Here is an 18,015-nt window from a genome sequence, read left to right on the forward strand (position 1 = left end):
GAGAATAAAATGAACAAGGCAGGAACATGCACATGCTTCTTAAGCAAATTAATACCAGTATCCATGAGTAGGTAGATATTTTGTGGCAATTATTTTCTTGCAAGTGGTGAATTAAAAATCATAAACTCTGGGCTTCCCTGGTGGCGCAGTGGTTGAGAGTCCGCCTGCCGATGCAGGGGACATGGGTTCGTGCCCCAGTCCGGGAAGATCCCACATGCCACGGAGCGGCTGGGCCCGTGAGCCATGGCCGCTGAGCCTGCGCGTCTGGAGCCTGTGCTCCGCAACGGGAGAGGCTGCAACAGTGAGAGGCCTGCGTACCGCAAAAAAAAAAAAATCATAAACTCTTATTGCCAGAATGGATTAGAGAGTTAATGTAGTTTGAATTCTATGAATTGCGTCTGTAGAAAAAGTAACATAAGGATGGTAAGTGATGTGTTTGGGCAGACTGGTATTAGCTGTAGAACCAGAACAGAGCTTCTGAGTCCCTGTCCAACGTTCATTTTTCTTTCTTTAGCCCAAATTCTTTCCTCTGGCTTAGTTTTTCATTCTTGTCCCCAGGTTGATCAGAAAGTGAACCTGACATCGTCATGGTGTGCCTAGGTTATACATGACCCATCTCATCCTTTATCCAAGTTGCTGGGAAAAATTCAACCTAATTTTTTTTCCCCTCTACACTCAGACATTTTTGTATTCTCTCATTCTCACTATCTGCCTTTTTCAAGACTGTGTTCTTTTGGGGCCTGCCTGTCTGTAAATGCCATTTTCTCTTACAGCCATGCCTTCTGTCTTGATTTTCCTCTCTGAGTCTCACTGCTTTCTAGTTGGGCCCTTTGTTTTTGGCTTCTGGATCCCTTTTGAAACAGGGAGCAGCCCTCTCTCCTTTCTTGGCAGACATCTACCTTCCTTTCAGAGAAGAAAGAGTCAGGTAGGATGTCTGTGAAAACAAAGAACAAAAAAAATGGAAGTGACAGAGTAAGCCAAACAGTAAGAAAAATAAGGCTTTGTCTCAAAAGAAAAAAAAATGTACCGAAGGGAAGGAAAAGGGTGCTGGGAAAACTTGTTCTCTTTTCGTTCTGGGGTTTGCGGGGTGGGTTAGTGAGAGAGGAGATCCTGTGCGTCAATGCCTTTTCCCCACCAGTCATCCCTCAGGCTGAGCCCTAACTGGCCTCCCCATCAGTGCTTTTTCTCATCAAAGTACCAGTGCCCACTATGAATCTCTCTATTCTTTCAACTCAACCACAACAGTAGCCCAGTAATGAACAGTGTCAGTTTAAGCAGCGGACTTTTGCTTCTGGTTGTTTAATGCCTTCTGCCTTCAGACCCGAGAGGTATCATCTCAGACTTCCTTTTTTATATTCACGCACCCGCTTCTTCAGGCTGAGCCTATCCTTATTAGGGGTTACATAACACTTAAGGTTACCCGATGGGAGGGAGGAGGTGTGAGGCACTTGCTTCTTTGTCTCTCCATCACTGTCTCAAGACTCTGGGATCCCTCACCAGCACCAAGACGACAAAGTCTAAACCTCCATTATGGTGGCCCAGTTAGCAAACCTGGAGATGGGACCAGGACTAAAGTGGGACTTTTCCATAACGTCCCCAAAGGCAGAGTGGGGTGGCAGAAAGGGCCACACACTGTGTCATATTTTTGTCCTTTTCCCACCTCCTTGTCCAGGTTTCACATGAAATACAGCCAGAGAAATCCATACAGATATCAGGGCCTGGAAACCACGTGGATACACCCGCCCCATTTTGTTTTTCAAGCTCTTTTAGTAAAATCCTCTTTTTGAAGTTGCCCCCAATTACCTGTTGATGCTGTTTTTCTGTGCTAACATCTGCCAGTCCTTGCCTTTGGCATTGGGGGTGTCAAATGTAGCACAAATCCGCTGTCTGATGGAGTAGGGAATTTTGAAGGCTTTGGGGCCAGTCTGTGCAGGGAAAGTGCTGTCCTCTTGTGCAAAGAAAGTGATGGTCTCTCTTTCATTCTATAAACAAAGTAAGGAAAGCAGGATCAGATCTAAGTAGAAGCCTTACGGGTCAACACTTTTATTTTTTTAAGAAAAGCTGTGTTAACACACATGCAAAAAATGCTTGCCTGTTGTGATGGAGTCTATAAAATACACTGACAAGTTCCCCTCTCTTCTAAAATAGTAAATAATGTCTCTAGTAGCCTAGGAAACCGTGTACTGGAGCTTTACAAAAGCCTCTTCCACTCAGGGGAGTCACAATCTTCAGCTTCCTACATCCAAGGAGGTGTCAGGTGAGAGCAGAATTAGATTTTTTTTAATTCTCAAAAAAAAAAAAATCTAGAATCAGTAGGAAGAAGCTACCAGATGACAGATTTCAGTTCACTTTAAGGAGACCTTCTGAGAGTCAGAGCTGATCAGAGAAGAATGCGCTGATCAAAGGAGCTGGCTGGGAAGCCACGTGTCAGGAAAGCTACAAAGGGGACCTGATTGTATGTTGATCATTTTCAAGTTTGTGTTTCTCCCAGGCCTCAAGTGTGATTCTATAGTAAATATTTTGGTTTTGTTTCAGACTTAAATTGCTTTTGTAAAAGGGGAGGCAGCCACGAGTCAGCGATGAGACCTGGACTAGCCGGCGGAGTGCTGCCCACTCTTCTGACTTAAGAGCTGTCCAGTGAGGATTCGTTATACATCATAACAATTAGATCCTCATATCCAATGTGAAATCACACATCCATCCATCATATCAGAATAGCTGCTGAAAGTTTATATGGACTAACAGAATTTTAAGGCTTGAAAGGTAGCTGAATCACTCCTGTGATTATGATGGGATACAAGGCAAAAGGGATTCTGCAAGTCCCTAATCAGTTGACTATGCGTGGACGAAGAGAGATTTTTCCGGGGTGGACCTGACCTAATCAAGTGGCTCTTAAAAGAGAGAAGATGCAGCTCCTATCTGGAGGTATCTCTCCTGCTGGCCTGGAAGAAAGCAAATAGCCACGCTGTGAACTGCCTATGGTTGGTGGGGGGAGGGGGTGAAGCTAGGAACTGAGGGTGTCCCCTAGGAGCTGAGAGTGAGCCCTGTCCAACAGCCAGCAAGAAACTGGGGACTTCAGTCCTACAGCCACAAGGACCTGAATTTGTCAGCAACCCTAATAAACTTGGGGACAAACCTCTGAGCTCCAGATGAGAAGGAACAGCTGCCACCAGCACCTTGACCTCAGCCTTGTGCGATCCTGATCAGAGAACCCAGTGAGGCCATGCCTAGACTTCTGCACTCAAAAAATGTGGGGCAGTAAGCGGGTGTTGTTTTTTTTCTGAGATATGTGGTAATTTGTTACGCAAGGGAAGAAAACTAACACAAAGGGAAATTAAAACACAAATCTGAGGTCGGGTTACGGGACAAGTGAGCACTGTTTAAACCCCAAGAAACTATCCTTTGCATTAGGAACTTGTCGACTTGGGCTGTCCTTTAAGTCAACACAAGCCCTGCCTGAACCACCCCTGTGAGCTTCCCCTGATGTTTTTCTGACCTTTACACATCTCCTTCTGTGGACACCACAGCCATGCAAGCCCTTCTTGGCTAGTGTCCAGGCTCATGGAGCTATAAGCCTTCAGACTTGGTGTGTCTTACATCTTCAAAAATCTGTTAATTGAGGAAACTAGTTCATGCAAAGATCTTATTAATGAATGATAATGTGTTTTGTCTTTCTGTAACCATTTAACACAGTTACGTGTGGGGGGATGTTTTGGAAACGCAATGCCTTAACCCAGTATTCCCATAGGGTATCTCAGAAGATGTTCCAAGAAAGAGCAGTCATATGGTCAAATACTGTTTGAGAAATGCTGCACGTTATATCTTACTCTTGGAACTTCAAAGTACATATTATCAGATTAAACAGATTCTACTTACTGGTTTTAGATCTATTCCCTGAACTATTGTAGAACAATGCTCATCAAAATTCTTCCAGTTTTGGAGGTTAGGATGGACTAACAGAAAAAGTGTGGTTTTCAGAGTCAGAAATATCTTGCTTTGGAGTATAAGTTCACATTTCGTAGCTCAGTGACCTTGGGTGCTACAGGACTTCCCTCAGCCTCAATTTCCTAATCAGTCTTTGACATTTTTTATAGACTCCACAGGGGTTATAAACTTTGGTAGAAGTTACCCAGGTAATTGGTGCCATAGCTAAAACTAGAATTCCGATACCCTAATACCTTTACCAGGACTCAGTTCACTACATCACCCTGCATCAAGACAAGTACCAAAAATCCACAGAGCAGGGTGGTTCAGAAAAATGCTCTCTGAGTGATATTAGCATTGTATTTCAAGAATTAAGAGTAGTAGAGCTTCATGGAGGAGGCATTTGAGTTGACCTTGAAGGATGGGTAGCTATTGAGTGAACAGAAATTGATTAGGTAAGTGGTTATTTTTGGCAGAGTAGTCAATTCCTTTCTTTTTTTTTGCCTTTATTTTATTTATTATTTTATACAGCAAGTTCTTATTATCTATTTTATACATATTAGTGTATATATGTCAATCCCAGTCTCCCAATTCATCCCCCCCACTTTACCCCCTTGGTGTCCATACGTTCTCTACATCTGTGTCTCTGTTTATACCTTGCAAGCCATCTGTACCATTTTTCTAGATTCCACATATGTGTTAGCATACAGTATTTGTTTTTCTCTTTCTGACTTACTTCACACTGTATGATAGTCTCTAGGTCCATCCACCTCACTACAAACAACTCAATTTTATTCCTTTTTATGGCTGCGTAATATTCCATTGTATATTTGTACCACATCTTCTTTATCCATTCGTCTGTCAATGGGCATTTAGGTTGCTTCTGTGACCTGGCTATTGCAAATAGTGCTGCAGTGAACATTGGCGTGCATGTGTCTTTTTGAATTATGGTTTCCTCTGGGTATATGCCCAGTAGTGGGATTGCTGGGTCATATGGTAATTCTCTTTTTAGTTTTTTAAGGAACCTCCATACTGTTCTCCACAGTGGCTATATCAATTTACATTCCCACCAAGAGTGCAAGACTGTTCCCTTTTCTCCACACCGTCTCCAGCATTTGTTGTTTGTAGATTTTCCGATGATGCTCATTCTAACTGGTGTGAGGTGATACCTTATTGTAGTTTTGATTTGCATTTCTGTAATAATTAGTGATGTTGAGCAGCTTTTCATGTGCTTCTTGGCCATCTGTATGTCTTCTTTGGAGAAATGTCTATTTAGGTCTTCTGCCCATTTTTGGATTGGGTTGTTTGTTTTTTTAATATTGAGCTGCATGAGCTGTTTATATATTTTGGAGATTAATCCTTTCATTCATTTGCAAATATTTTCTCCCATTCTGAGGGTTGTCTTTTCATTTTGTTTATAGTTTCCTTGGCTGTGAAAAAGCTTTTAAGCTTCATTAGGTCCCATTTGGTTATTTTTGTTTTTATTTCCATTACTCTAGGAGGTGGGTCAAAAAGATCTTGCTGTGATTTATGTCAAAGAGTGTTCTTCCTATGTTTTCCAATTAAGAGTTTTATAGTGTCTGGTCTTACATATAGGTTTTTAATCCATTTTGAGTTTATTTTTGTGTATGGTGTTAGAGAGTGTTCTAATTTCTTTCTTTTACATATAGCTGTCCAGTTTTCCCAGCACCACTTATTGAAGAGACTGTCTTTTCTCCATTGTATATCCTTGCCTCCTTTGTCATAGATTAGTTGACCATAGGTGCATGGGTTTATCTCTGGGCTTTGTATCCTGTTCCATTGATCTGTGTTTCTGTTTTTGTGCCAGTACCATATTGTCTTGATTACTGTAGCTTTGTAGCATAATCTGAAGTCAGGGAGTCTGATTCCTCCAGCTCCATTTATTTCCCTCAAGACTGCTTTGGCTCTTCGGGATCTTTTGTGTCTCCGTGCAAATTTTAAGATTTTTTTGTTCTGGTTCTGTAAAAAATGCCACTGGTAATTTGATAGGGATTGCATTGAATCTGTAGATTGCTTTTGGGAGTATAGTCATTTCACAATATTGATTCTTCCAATCCAAGAACATGGTATATCTCTCCATCTGTTTGTGTCATCTTTGATTTCTTTCATCAGTGTCTTATAGTTTTCTCAGTACAGGTCTTTTGTCTCCTTAGGTAGGTTTATTCCTAGGTATTTTATTCTTTTTGTTGCAATGGTGAATGGGCTCATTTCCTTAATTTCTCTTTCTGATCTTTTGTTATTAGTGTATAGAAATGCAAGAGATATCTGTGCATTAATGTTGTATCCTGCAACGCTACCAAATTCATTGATTAGCTATAGTAGTTTTCTGGTGGCATATTTAGGATTCTCTCTGTATAGTATCATGTCATCTGCAAACAGTGACCGTTTTATTTCTTCTTTACTGATTTGGATTCCTTTTATGTCTTTTTTGTCTCTGATTGCCATGGCTAGGACCTCAAAAGCCACGTTGAATAATAGTGGTGAGAGTGGACATCCTTGTCTTATTCCTGATCTTAAAGGAAATGCTTTCAGGTTTTCACCATTGAGAATGATGTTTGCTGTGGGTTTGTTGTATATGGCCTCTATTATGTTGAGGTAGGTTCCCTCTATGCCCACTTTCTGGAACGTTTTTATCATAAATGGGTGCTGAATTTTTTCAAAAGCTTTTTCTGCATCTATTGAGATGATCATATGGTTTTTATTCTTCAGTTTGTTAATATGGTGTATCACATTGATTGATTTGTGTACATTGAAGAATCTTTGCATCCCTGGGGTAAATCCCACTTGATCGTGATATATGATCCTTTTAATGTGTGATTGGATTCTGTTTGCTAGTATTTTGTTGAGGATTTTTGAATCTATACGCATCAGTGATATTGGCCTGTAATTTTCTTTTATTGTAGTATCTCTGTCTTGTTTTGGTATCTGGGTCATGGTGGCATCATAGAATGAGTTTGGGAGTGTTCCTTCCTCTGCAGTTTTTTGGAAGAGTTTGAGAAGGATGGGTGTTAGCTCCTCTCTAAATGTTTGATAGAATTCACCTGTGAGGCCATCTGGTCCTGGACTTTTGTTTGTTGGAAGATTTTTAATCACAGTTCAATTTTAGTGCTTGTGATTGGTCTGTTTTTATTTTCTCTTTCTTCCTGTTTCAGCCTTGGAAGGTTATACCTTTCTAAGAATTTGTCCATTTCTTCCAGGTTGTCTATTTTATTGGCATAGAGTTGCTTATAGCAGTGTCTTATGATGCTTTGTGTTTCTGAGGTGTCTGTTGTAACTTCTCCTTTTTCATTTCTAATTTTATTGAGTCCTCTCCCTCTTTTTCTTGATGAGTTTGGCTAACGGTTTGCCAATTTTGTTTATCTTCTCAAAGAACCAGCCTCTAGTTTTATTGACCTTTGCTATTGCTTTCTTTGTTTCTATTTCATTTATTTCTGCTCTGATCTTTATTTCTTTCCTTCTACTAACTTTGGGTTTTGTTTGTTCTTCCTTCTCTAGTTCCTTTAGGTGTAAGGTTAGATTGTTTGAGATTTTCCTTGTTTCTTGAGGTAGGACTGCAGTGCTATAAAGTTCCCTGTTAGAACTGCTTTTGCTGCATCCCAACGAAAACGTGTTTTCATTGTCATTTGTCTGTAGGTATTTTTTTATTTCCTCTTTGACTTCTTCAGTGATCTCTTGATTATTTAGTAATGTATTGTTTAGCCTCCATGTGTTTGTGTTTTTTATAGTTTTACCCTGTAATTGATTTCTAATCTCATAGCATTGTGGTCAGAAAAGATGCTTGATATGATTTCAATTTTCTTAAATTTACTGAGCCTTGCTTTGTGACCCACAATGTGATCTATCCTGGAGAATGTTCTGTGTGCACTTAAGAAGAAAGGGTAATCTGCTGTTTTTGGATGGAATGTCCTATAAATGTCCTATCAATTAAATCTATCTGGTTTATTGTGTCATTTAAAGCTTGTAGTTCCTTATGAATTTTCTGTCTGGATGATCTGTCCGTTGGGATAAGTGAGGTCTTAATGTCCCCCACTATTATTGTGTTACTGTCGATTTCCTCTTTTATATCTGTTAGCAGCTGCCTTGTGTATTGACGTGCTCCTATGTTGTGTGCTTATATATTTATAATTGTTATATCTTCTTCTTGGATCGATCCCTTGATCATTAGGTAGAGTCCTTCCTTGTCTCTTGTAACATTCTTTATTTTAAAGTCTATTTTATCTGAGTATTGCCACTCCACCTTTCTTTTGATTTCCATTTGCATGGAATATCTTTTTTCCATCCCCTCACTTTCAGTCTGTATGTGTCCCTAAGCCTGAAGTGGATCTCTTGTAGACAGCATATATATGGGTCTTGTTTTTGTATCCGTTCAGTGAGCCTGTGTCCTTTGGTTGGAGCATTTAATCCATTTACATTTAAGGTAATTATCAATATGTATGTTCCTATTACCATATTCTGAATTGTTTTGTGTTTGTTTTTGTAGGTGCTTTTCTTTTGTGTTTCCCACTTAGAGACGTTCCTTTAGCATTTGTTGTAGAGCTCATTTGGTGGTGCTGAATTCTCTTAGCTTTTGCTTGTCTGTAAAGCTTTTGATTTCTCTGTCGAATCTGAATGAAATCCTTTCTGGGTAGAGTAATCTTGGTTGTAGTTTCTTCCCTTTCATCACTTTAAATATATCGTGCTGCTCCCTTCTGGCTTGTAGAGTTTCTGCTGAGAAATCAGCTGTTAACCTTATGGGAGTTCCCTTGTATGTTGTCATTTTCCCCTCGTTTCAGTAATTTTTGTTTGTTTTTAACTTTTGTCAGTTTGATTACTATGTGTCTCAGTGTGTTTCTCCTTGGGTTTATCCTGCCTGGGACTCTCTGTGCTTCCTGGACTTGGGTGGCTGTTTCCTTTCCCACGTTAGGGAAGTTTTTGACTATAATCTCTTCAAATATTTTCTCAGGTCCTTCCTCTCTCTCTCCTCATTCTGGGACCCCTATAATGTGAATGTTGGCATGTTTAATGTTGTCTCAGAGGTCTCGTAGGCTCTCTTCATTTCTTTTCATTCTTTTTTCTTTATTCTGTTCCACAGCAGTGAATTCCACCATTCTGTCTTCCAGGTCACTTATCCGTTCTTCTGCCTCAGTTATTCTCCTATTGATTCCTTCTAGTGTATTTTTCATTTCAGTTATTGTATTGTTCATCTCTGTTTGTTCTTTAATTCTTCTAGATATTTGTTAAACATTTCTTGCATCTTCTCGATCCTTACCTCCATTCTTTTCCCGAGGTCCTGTATCATCTTCGCTATCATTATTCTGAATTCGTTCTGGAAGGTTGCCTATCTCCACTTCATTTGTTTTTCTGGGGTTTTACCTTGTTCCTTCATCTGGTATATAGTCCTCTGTCTTTTCATTTTGTCTCTCTTTCTGTGAATGTGGTTTTCGTTCCACAGGCTGCAGGATTGTAGTTCTTCTTGCTTCTGCTGCCTGCCCTCTGGTGGATGAGGCTATCTCAGAGGCTTGTGCAAGCTTCCTGATGGGAGGGACTGGTGGTGGGTAGAGCTGGGTGTTATTCTGGTGGCCAGAGCTCAGTAAAAGTTTAATCCATTTGTCTGCTGTTGGGTGGGGCTGGGTTCCCTCCCTGTTGGTTGTTTGGCCTGAGGCATCCCAGCACTGGAGGCTACAGGCTCTTTGGTGGGGCTAATGGCAGGCTCTGGGAGGGCTCATGCCAAGGAGTACTTCCCAGAACTTCTGCTGCCAGTGTCCTTGTCCCCGCAGTGAGCCACAGCCGCCACCCACCTCTGCAGGAGGTCCTCCAACAGTAGCAGGTAGGTCTGGTTCAGTGTCCTATGGGGTCACTGCTCCTTCCCCTGGGTCCTGATGCACATACTACTTTGTGTGTGCCCTCCAGGAGTGGAGTCTCTGTTTCTCCCAGTCCTGTTGAAGTCCTACAATCAAATCCCTCTAGGCTTCCAAGTCTGATTCTCTAGGAATTCCTCCTTCTGTTACCAGACCCCCAGGTTGGGAAACCTGACATGGGGCTCAGAACCTTCACTCCAGTGGGTGGACTTCTGTGGTATAATTGTTCTCCAGTTTGTGAGTCACCCACTCAGTGGTTATGGGATTTGATTTTGTGATTACGCCCCTCCTACCATCTCACTGCAGCTTCTCCTTTGTCTTTGGATGTGAGGTATCTTTTTTGGTGAGTTCCAGTGTCTTCCTGTTGATGATTGTTCTGCAGTTAGTTGTGAATCCAGTGCTCTAGCAAGAGGGAGTGAGCGCCTGTCCGTCTATTCCACCATCTTGAACCAGTGAGCCCAGTGCTTTTCTGATATATAAGCTGTTCATAAAATAAACCACCTCAGGCTTCTTACTGCATAAAATAGGTTACAAGATACATCATTTTTCATCATGGTATGTAAAATTTCTTCTAGCCTTTAAAAATACAAATCAAGTAGGAATCATTTCTTTAAAAATTTTCCTGACTTAAGGCAGGGTATAATGTCCTTAAAAAGAATAGTAAAAAACCATTGAGAGAGAGAATAAAAGGAATTCTGTACAGGATAACATGGTCATTGTCATTGTAAAATGGCACTAAAGGGTGTTAACATGTGAAAAGGTGGCTTGCCAATGAAACTGAAAACACAGTGTATCCATGTGAAAAGATGGCAATAGACAGAGACAGATGCCCTCATGGCATCTATGATTTGACCAACTCAACCAAGCTCTGTCTGTCCTGTTGGCAGAAGAGCACCCTGATACACAAAGTCTTCAGAAAAAAATGGACAGAGTGGTATGATTTAAAGGCGAATAAAGTATTACATGAGACTGACTTGTAGAAATATGTATTTTTTCTACTTACTACACTTTAATATATGGGCCCCCATGTCCCTTGTAAAGTTTCCAAATTTAAATATTTCCCATGTGTAAGGATGACACTTTATATAACATTTATGATGCATTCTAAAAGACATCTGGGCCGAGTAATAAGAATCCAGTGGATGCATCACATCTTCTGATTATTTAAGTTAAATATGCAGAGGAACAGTAGATTTTCATGCTCTGAACATAGGAGATAAGGAGCTGCTACCTGCTTAACGTGGGAGCTGTAAATCAGTGAGGAATTCCAAGTGTTCTGTCTACTTTGTAACAGACACATCATCCCCCAACTTCTACCACTTTTAGAAGAAAGATAAGAGAACTTCTTGAATGGAAAATTTTAACATGCAAGATTCCCATTTTAAGTTGTTTCTACCAAAAGATAGATTCTTTAATATGATTACATTAATAAGGAAGGAGGAAATAAATGACTTAGGGATTCTTCCCTTCTGCTCAATATTAGCAAACTTACTTTGCTTTAGTCCACAATACCGTTGCTTTACAGAGTATCAATTGGCTATCATCATTAGGTAATGTACTTGGGTTAAATTTAAGGAGAACCAACCTGCTTCCAAAGATTGACACAATAATGGCTACTCTAAAGAACAGAAAAGATATATTACCTTGATCACTGAAATAATTTTTAAATTTGAGAATGATATGAATGATTATTTGGAAAACCATTTAGCTAAGAGGCATGAAGGAATATGATGGATGTGGAGCTGAACATATGGAACCAAATGCCTTCACTGAGGATGCTCACTGCATTAATTAATTTAAAATCAATGTTTTGTATTATATATATATATATGTATACACACACACACACAGAGACACATACATATTTTACCTCTCATGGTTCCATTGCTAAAATCTCGAAATATAGTGAGACTAAGGCAATCCATTTTAAAGTAAGGTAGGAAGGGGGAGCTCTGAGCCCAGATACTTGAGGATTCTTTTTTTTTTTGGTGGGTGAGATATTAAAATACATATTTCAAAGGTATCTATTGAAAGTTTCAAAAATTTTAGTTCTTTATTATTATTAATCAATGACACCTTATTACTAACTTATTAAAACCACCTAAAGCAGAATCTTTCAGCGTAGTGGCCATGAAGTATGATGACCTGTAATAACTGATCTATTATTCTTGACTCAGTGACTGATATAGACCCATGTCTTGAATATATCCTGCCTCCTCTCTCCAGGCATTCCCAATTTCTCAGCACTTTATGTAGCTTCACTTTTCTCGAAACGTCTACCATAAAAACCAAGTCAGTTTTAGGGAGAAGAAGATGGTTTTTATCACCAGATATATGCTTTTCTCAGGAATGAAACAATCCCAGGGTTGGAAGGGCCTTGAGTGATCATTCAATCAAGACACCCTTTTGCAGGCAGATCTACATGTAGGGAATCAGTTCTATTTGTGGAGATGTATAGAATGAACACTTATTCTAGCCCAGGTACATCTCATCCTTCTGCAGTCCTGAGGAAAGAGCTTCCCAATTTTCATCTACTTTTAGACCCAAAGGCAAACTTGCTGACGCTGTGATGTTTGTCACTAGTGCCTAAGCCCCCAAAGAGAGGGCTTACATTATGGACAAGGCCCACAGTTAGGACTAATAAATTAAACCTCCTTGGTCGGGTTCCTGGAATGGTATCGAATAGAAATCCAGACTTTGGTCTTGAAGTTTAGTATCTCAGCTGGGAACTCTGGCTTCCCATCTTATTAGCTCTATGATCTTGGATAAGAAGGTTGACTTCCTTGAGACTGTTACATCATGTAAAACTGTGATGATATAATACTAATCCACAGAGCTGTGGTGGTTACATGTGAAAGCACATGAAGTGGTACCTGAAACATAGTGGCTTTCAAAAGTTATTCATTTTCCTCTGATGTAGAAAATGATGGCCAATGAAATTTGCCTAAGAAGTAGAGTTTGGTACAAAGAAATGGGGATGCACTGGGCCAGATTTCAGCAGGGACACTTAAAGCAATTAATTAAATGATCCTTACAGGATCAAACACGTTAGTAACGCTTCTAAACTGCAGTAGCCTACAACTTAGACTGCTGTACTCCACCACCGAATGTCTAAATAGTATTCTGCTAACTCTGCCTCCATTTACCAAGAGGTTCTGTGATGTCATGCTCTTTAAGGCTTTCCAAAGTGATCGGAAACTTTGTTAAGCATTAGAAAAGGAACTGGAGAGTAAAGAAGATTATGTTTATTAGCTCATTTTCTTTTCTTTTTTTTTATTAATTCATTTTTGGCTGCGTTGGGTCTTCGTTGCTGCGCGCGGGCTTTCTCTAGTTGTGGTGAGCAGGGGCTACTCTTCGTTGCGGTGCGCGGGCTTCTCATTGCGGTGGCTTCTCTTGTTGCGGAGCACAGGCTCTAGGTGTGCGGGCTTCAGTAGTTGTGGCTCGTGGGCTCTAGAGCGAAGGCTCAGTCGTTGTGGTGCATGGGCTGAGTTGCTCCGCAGCATGTGGGATCTTCCCAGACCAGGGCTCGAACCTGTGTCCCCTGCATTGGCAGGCAGATTCTTAACCACTGCGCCACCAGGGCAGCCCCTATTAGCTCATTTTCTTTCCATGCACTTCAAGGGTTTATTAAGCAAGGAGCAAAGGTGCCAGGATGTGTCAACCTTATCACATTCCTTTCACACAAATATCCTGTAATAGCTGAAATTGATCCTCAATATCTGGGTGCCTTAGAAAGTAAAAACCTTTTAAACCTGGAATTCTTTTGTCGACCTGTTGACAGGTATTTAGGGCAATTTCCATCAGAGGCATCTTTATGTCCTGCCTTTTCACTCTTCCTTCTGAAGTGCAGTTCTTCGTAGATTTTCTTTTTTGTTTTTATTTTAAAACTCCCATACAATTTGTATTTTACTTTGAAATAAATTGTCTTAAATATGCCATGACTGTTCAAGAAAGAGACTCTAAAAACATCTTGCCTGAGGTTTCTGGATCTACCTTCCCTGTCAGAACTATGTTAGCACATAATGCTAATTGGCAATAACAAATGCAAATACGGTAGAAACATGTCAGTTAAGACAGCTATCAATTCTGAGACACGCTTCTTTGGAAAGCCATCCGCACTATAGAGAAAACTATTTGGGGAATTAGCCACACTCATTTTGCATAAACAGTGAACTGCAATGCGAAAGGAGGGAAGTGAAAATGATTGTAGGCTACAAGTTTTGAGAAAAAACCGCACCTGAAATTGAGTTGTACAGATACAAAATGCATTAAACCTTCTGCTGAGCTTAGATATTATTTATATATGTATACGTGAATATGTATGTGTGTGTATGTATGTATATGTATATATACACATACACGTTCTAAGGTGAACAATCCAGTATGTGTGTTTTTCTAAACTAGCCAGGGATTACCTTGGAATTGCTAAACAACACGTTACCGGCTCCCCTGATCCTCCCCCTCAGCTACTCTCTCCCTCTACCCTCAACCGTTCAGGAGGGAATGCCATTGTCTACTTGATAAGCTCAAGTCCAGAGCCACGGAGTCATTCAGTGGTTCAGGGCCAAAGCCATGGCGTCTCGGGTGTCTGTTTGCGCAAGTCCCCAAGTGAACTCTCCTCTGACCGCCGTTCTAACTGTGCCCTTCAGTTGTGTGACCTTGGAGGAAGCCGTATCCCTTTTTGCATTGCTATGTCCTTACTGTGTAGAATGAGATTATTATCTACTCTGTCTTATATTACTGTATTGATGAAATCTAGGCCTAATGGAAATGGGGATGTGTAGAAACCCTGATCCTGGAGGGCAAGAGAAATTGTAGGACAATAAGGAACAGATTGGGCAGCTGACTTCTGAACAACTAGTCAGAACTGGCAGAAAAGCAGCCCACTGGTCACCTTGTGTCTTCTTAGGGTATGTGCCTCAGTTCAATAATAAATCTCAGCTGATATTCCATGTCTGCCATGAACTGTTAGATTGATTGTAGTTTTGTGTGTAAAAAGCCCTGGACAAATTCCTTCCCCAGAGGTCCCTCCACAGAGCCTATGCTCTGATGGGTTGCGTTCCCCTGCCCCAGCGGGCAGCTCAGTTCCATCCTCAGCCTGAGAAAAAGTTATTTTTCCCTTATCAGTAACGAGGATTCAAAGAGTGGGTGCCCTTCGAAGCTCTTTCATGCTATATGTATAGCACAACCGAGACAGGTATACAATCCTTAATGTCCCTTAGAAACAGGGTCGGATGACCTGTAGACGAAGGACTCACCTCGAGGATTGACGTCTGCACTTGGAGGATCTGTTCATGGCCTTTGAGCTGCCGGATGCAGATTTTGCAGGACAGCTGGGTGGTGGTGGGCGTGTAGCGTTCCAGGGAGAAGGCACAGTGCAGGGGCTGCCGGTTACCGCACCACACGCGGGAGAATGGGACTTCCTGCGGGGGAGACGGGGGAGAGAAGAGGGCAGTGGTGTGCAGAGCCCGGCTGAGGTGAGCAGAGAGCAGGAGGGACCTAACCACAGTAATTAGGAGGATGATGATGACGGTGATGGCGGGAGAGGTAATTGCCTAAGCGACTCTGGTGGAATTGCAGAAATAATGTTCCAGCATATGCCAAGCAGCACAAAAGTAATTAACGTCAATTCCAACGGATAACATTTGAATTCCAAAGCCACACTGCAAGAGCTCAGCTTTCACTTGGTGACTCACACAGTTAGAAAGAATACCATCAAAAGTTAATCGTCGTGTCTTTCCATGATAAAAATATTCTAAAAGGCTCCTATGGGTAGATTCCTAGGATTAGATGCCTACTGCATCCTTCTACCTAAGCCCGGGGTTGGATGATATCTTCTCACGTAAATGAAAATTATGCTGAAGAACTGACTGGCCAGAACTTATGCCCATACCACAAACAAATGCCAAATTGTATAAACATAATGTTGCTAACGTATCCAGCATAAAAATTATACCTACTGCAGAATCATACACACACACCCAAGAGACACACACACAAACACAACAGGCTACCCCAGAACAGTCTAGCTTGTCAACTCCTCATTCATTCAATTCATCCAGTCTACAGTTACGTGTACAATGCCTACTAACAACCAGATGCTGTACTAGATAAATAAGAAAAGAACAGCAAGAATTCAGGTCTGGTCCCCACTTTCAAGGGACTTACAGACAATTGAGTGGCAAAAGCAATTTTCACTAAATGAGGGGGGAAATTATAAAATCTATACACATTCCCCCTTTTCCCCATGACCAGCTGGTGCTTGCCACCAATTGGCTCAGGCACGTGGCTTTACACTAATGTGAAGTAGAGGTGAGTCACTGATAATCTTCCATGTACTAAAATGTCTTTCATTCCTACTCAGATCAGGCTGTGGTGCTTGGCAATGACCTCATACTTCCAGCCTATAGTCATCTTCATTCTCCCTTCTTTCTCTTTTCCGCATCCCATTCATTTGCTCTTTCAGCTGTTGCCACAAATACAGTTTTCCCCAATACTGATGCTGAAAGGCAGCAAAAGATGTATCAAGTCTGGAAGTCTGAGTCTCTGAAGTGTGTCTGGTGATGGACTTAGCAGGTGTTTTAAGACCAAAGGCCATGATTAGAATTCAATCTACCCACTTTGAGGAACTATGAGTTACCTAGTTATCCCTGAGCTCCAATCTGTACACTCGTTGGTTTCCTCATTTTCTCTATAGGAAGTCTCACAGACCCTGATTTTGGATACTTGTCTGGCGGGGGGGGGGTGGGGGTACCAGCAGGGAGGGATGGACTTTAGATTGTTGTAGACTTGAGTACAAGAGAGCCAGCTTTAGGGATTACGAAGGAATGAACTCATGCATTAAACCCTACCACACATCCCAGCAAGGGATGTAAGGGTGTCGTGTTTTTGTTTTGTTTGTTCTGAAACCTGAACCAAGGGAAAGGCAGTGGATCTCTGTCTCAAGAAGCAGAGATAAGGACTCAGAGAAGGTCTCTATGTTGACACTGCATTGACTTTATCCCTGTGCAGAATGTGCACTGTTAGGAGGCAACTCTCTCTCCACCATCCTCAGTTTTTCTCCCCTCCATGGCAGGGGCTGGAAGCCTGAAAACTACATTTCACAGCTCTCTCCAGCAGGGAGTTCACATTTCCTTTCTGCCAGTGAGAAGTACTTGTTTTAAACGTGGAAGGAAGAGGAGGGAGGAGAAGCCTCCTCCTCGCTGTTCCTCTGATAGCAGCGAGCAAACCCAGAGGGTTCAGCTGACAGCACACGTGAGGTCTGCAGGGGCTTCTGAGAACCATCTGTTTCAGGGTTGTTGTGTTTTCCTGCAATCACCAAACTTGCTGGTTTCCTTATATCACTAGTGGCTTTCTCTGACCTTGGCTCTCCTAGGCTTTCCAAAGGCTTTATAAGCACATAAATCCTTTGATTACATTTCCCCTTGATTGAAATCTCTTTTCTTGACCCAAACCATTCTCTAATGAAACACCAGTGGCTTAGAAGAAGTTCTTTTAGAAACTAAGATGAGCTGGGCAGTGCTGGAAGGTTCACTAGTGGGTTCCACAGAGAGGCTGTCATCCAGGGGAGACTCTGGGAGAAGCATGAAGCTAATGGTCACTAAGGAAGCATGTGGCTGCTGCACAGCTTGCTTATGCCACCAGCAAGACAGCACAGGTCCAACCCACTTTCTTCCTAAACTGAGAGTTTTCCTTACGAGCTCTTCCCTTTCTCTCCTAGCAGGAGAAGGCACTTCGGATCGGTGTGGCCTCCCAGCAACCTTTAGAGGAAGTCATTCCCTAAAACACTCAAAAATGACTTTCCACCTGCCCCCAATCCTATACCAGATAAAACAGTAATAATACGTATTTACAAGGTCCGCCGTTTCTCCTTAGTGTGTAATCCAACTCTTGTCACGCTCCTCCATGGTTTAGTAAACCACGGGTAACTCTCACTTCATATCTCAGCCTCCAGCTCTTGTGTCTCTGTCTCCTGAACTCTTCAAAACCCCATCTGCTCACATACGCCCAATCGCCATTTCTCCGTGGAGAACTCCAACAGCTACATCTCTGGTTTTTATTTCATGATCATCCATCCCTGACATTATGCCCCTAATCAGTTATAAACATTATAAACAATTATAAACATTATACCCCAAATCAACCAACAATTTTAGTTGGCCTTTCCTTTCTCAGACAGGTCTACCTTTTGAAAACGGATTATCACCATCTCTCTCTCATCGTCATTCTCCTC

General features: G+C 41.5%; 1 protein-coding gene across 3 annotated transcripts in view; it reads right to left on the reverse strand.

Moving 5' to 3' along the window:
- UNC5D (unc-5 netrin receptor D) overlaps positions 1–18,015 on the reverse strand; it is a gene marked incomplete at its 5' end in the record, with an annotated part of 606,527 nt that overhangs the window by 10,796 nt on the left and 577,716 nt on the right. For all 3 annotated transcript variants that reach the window (XM_082608626.1, XM_082608624.1, XM_082608625.1), the window contains 2 exons: positions 1,804–1,982; positions 15,041–15,205. In XM_082608626.1, the coding sequence (XP_082464752.1) occupies positions 1,804–1,982; positions 15,041–15,205 (344 nt within the window). The remainder of the gene's footprint in view (positions 1–1,803; positions 1,983–15,040; positions 15,206–18,015) is intronic.

Source organism: Mesoplodon mirus, assembly GCF_964341445.2.
Source record: "Mesoplodon mirus genome assembly, chromosome: 20".
NCBI classification, from domain to species: Eukaryota; Metazoa; Chordata; class Mammalia; order Artiodactyla; family Ziphiidae; genus Mesoplodon; species Mesoplodon mirus.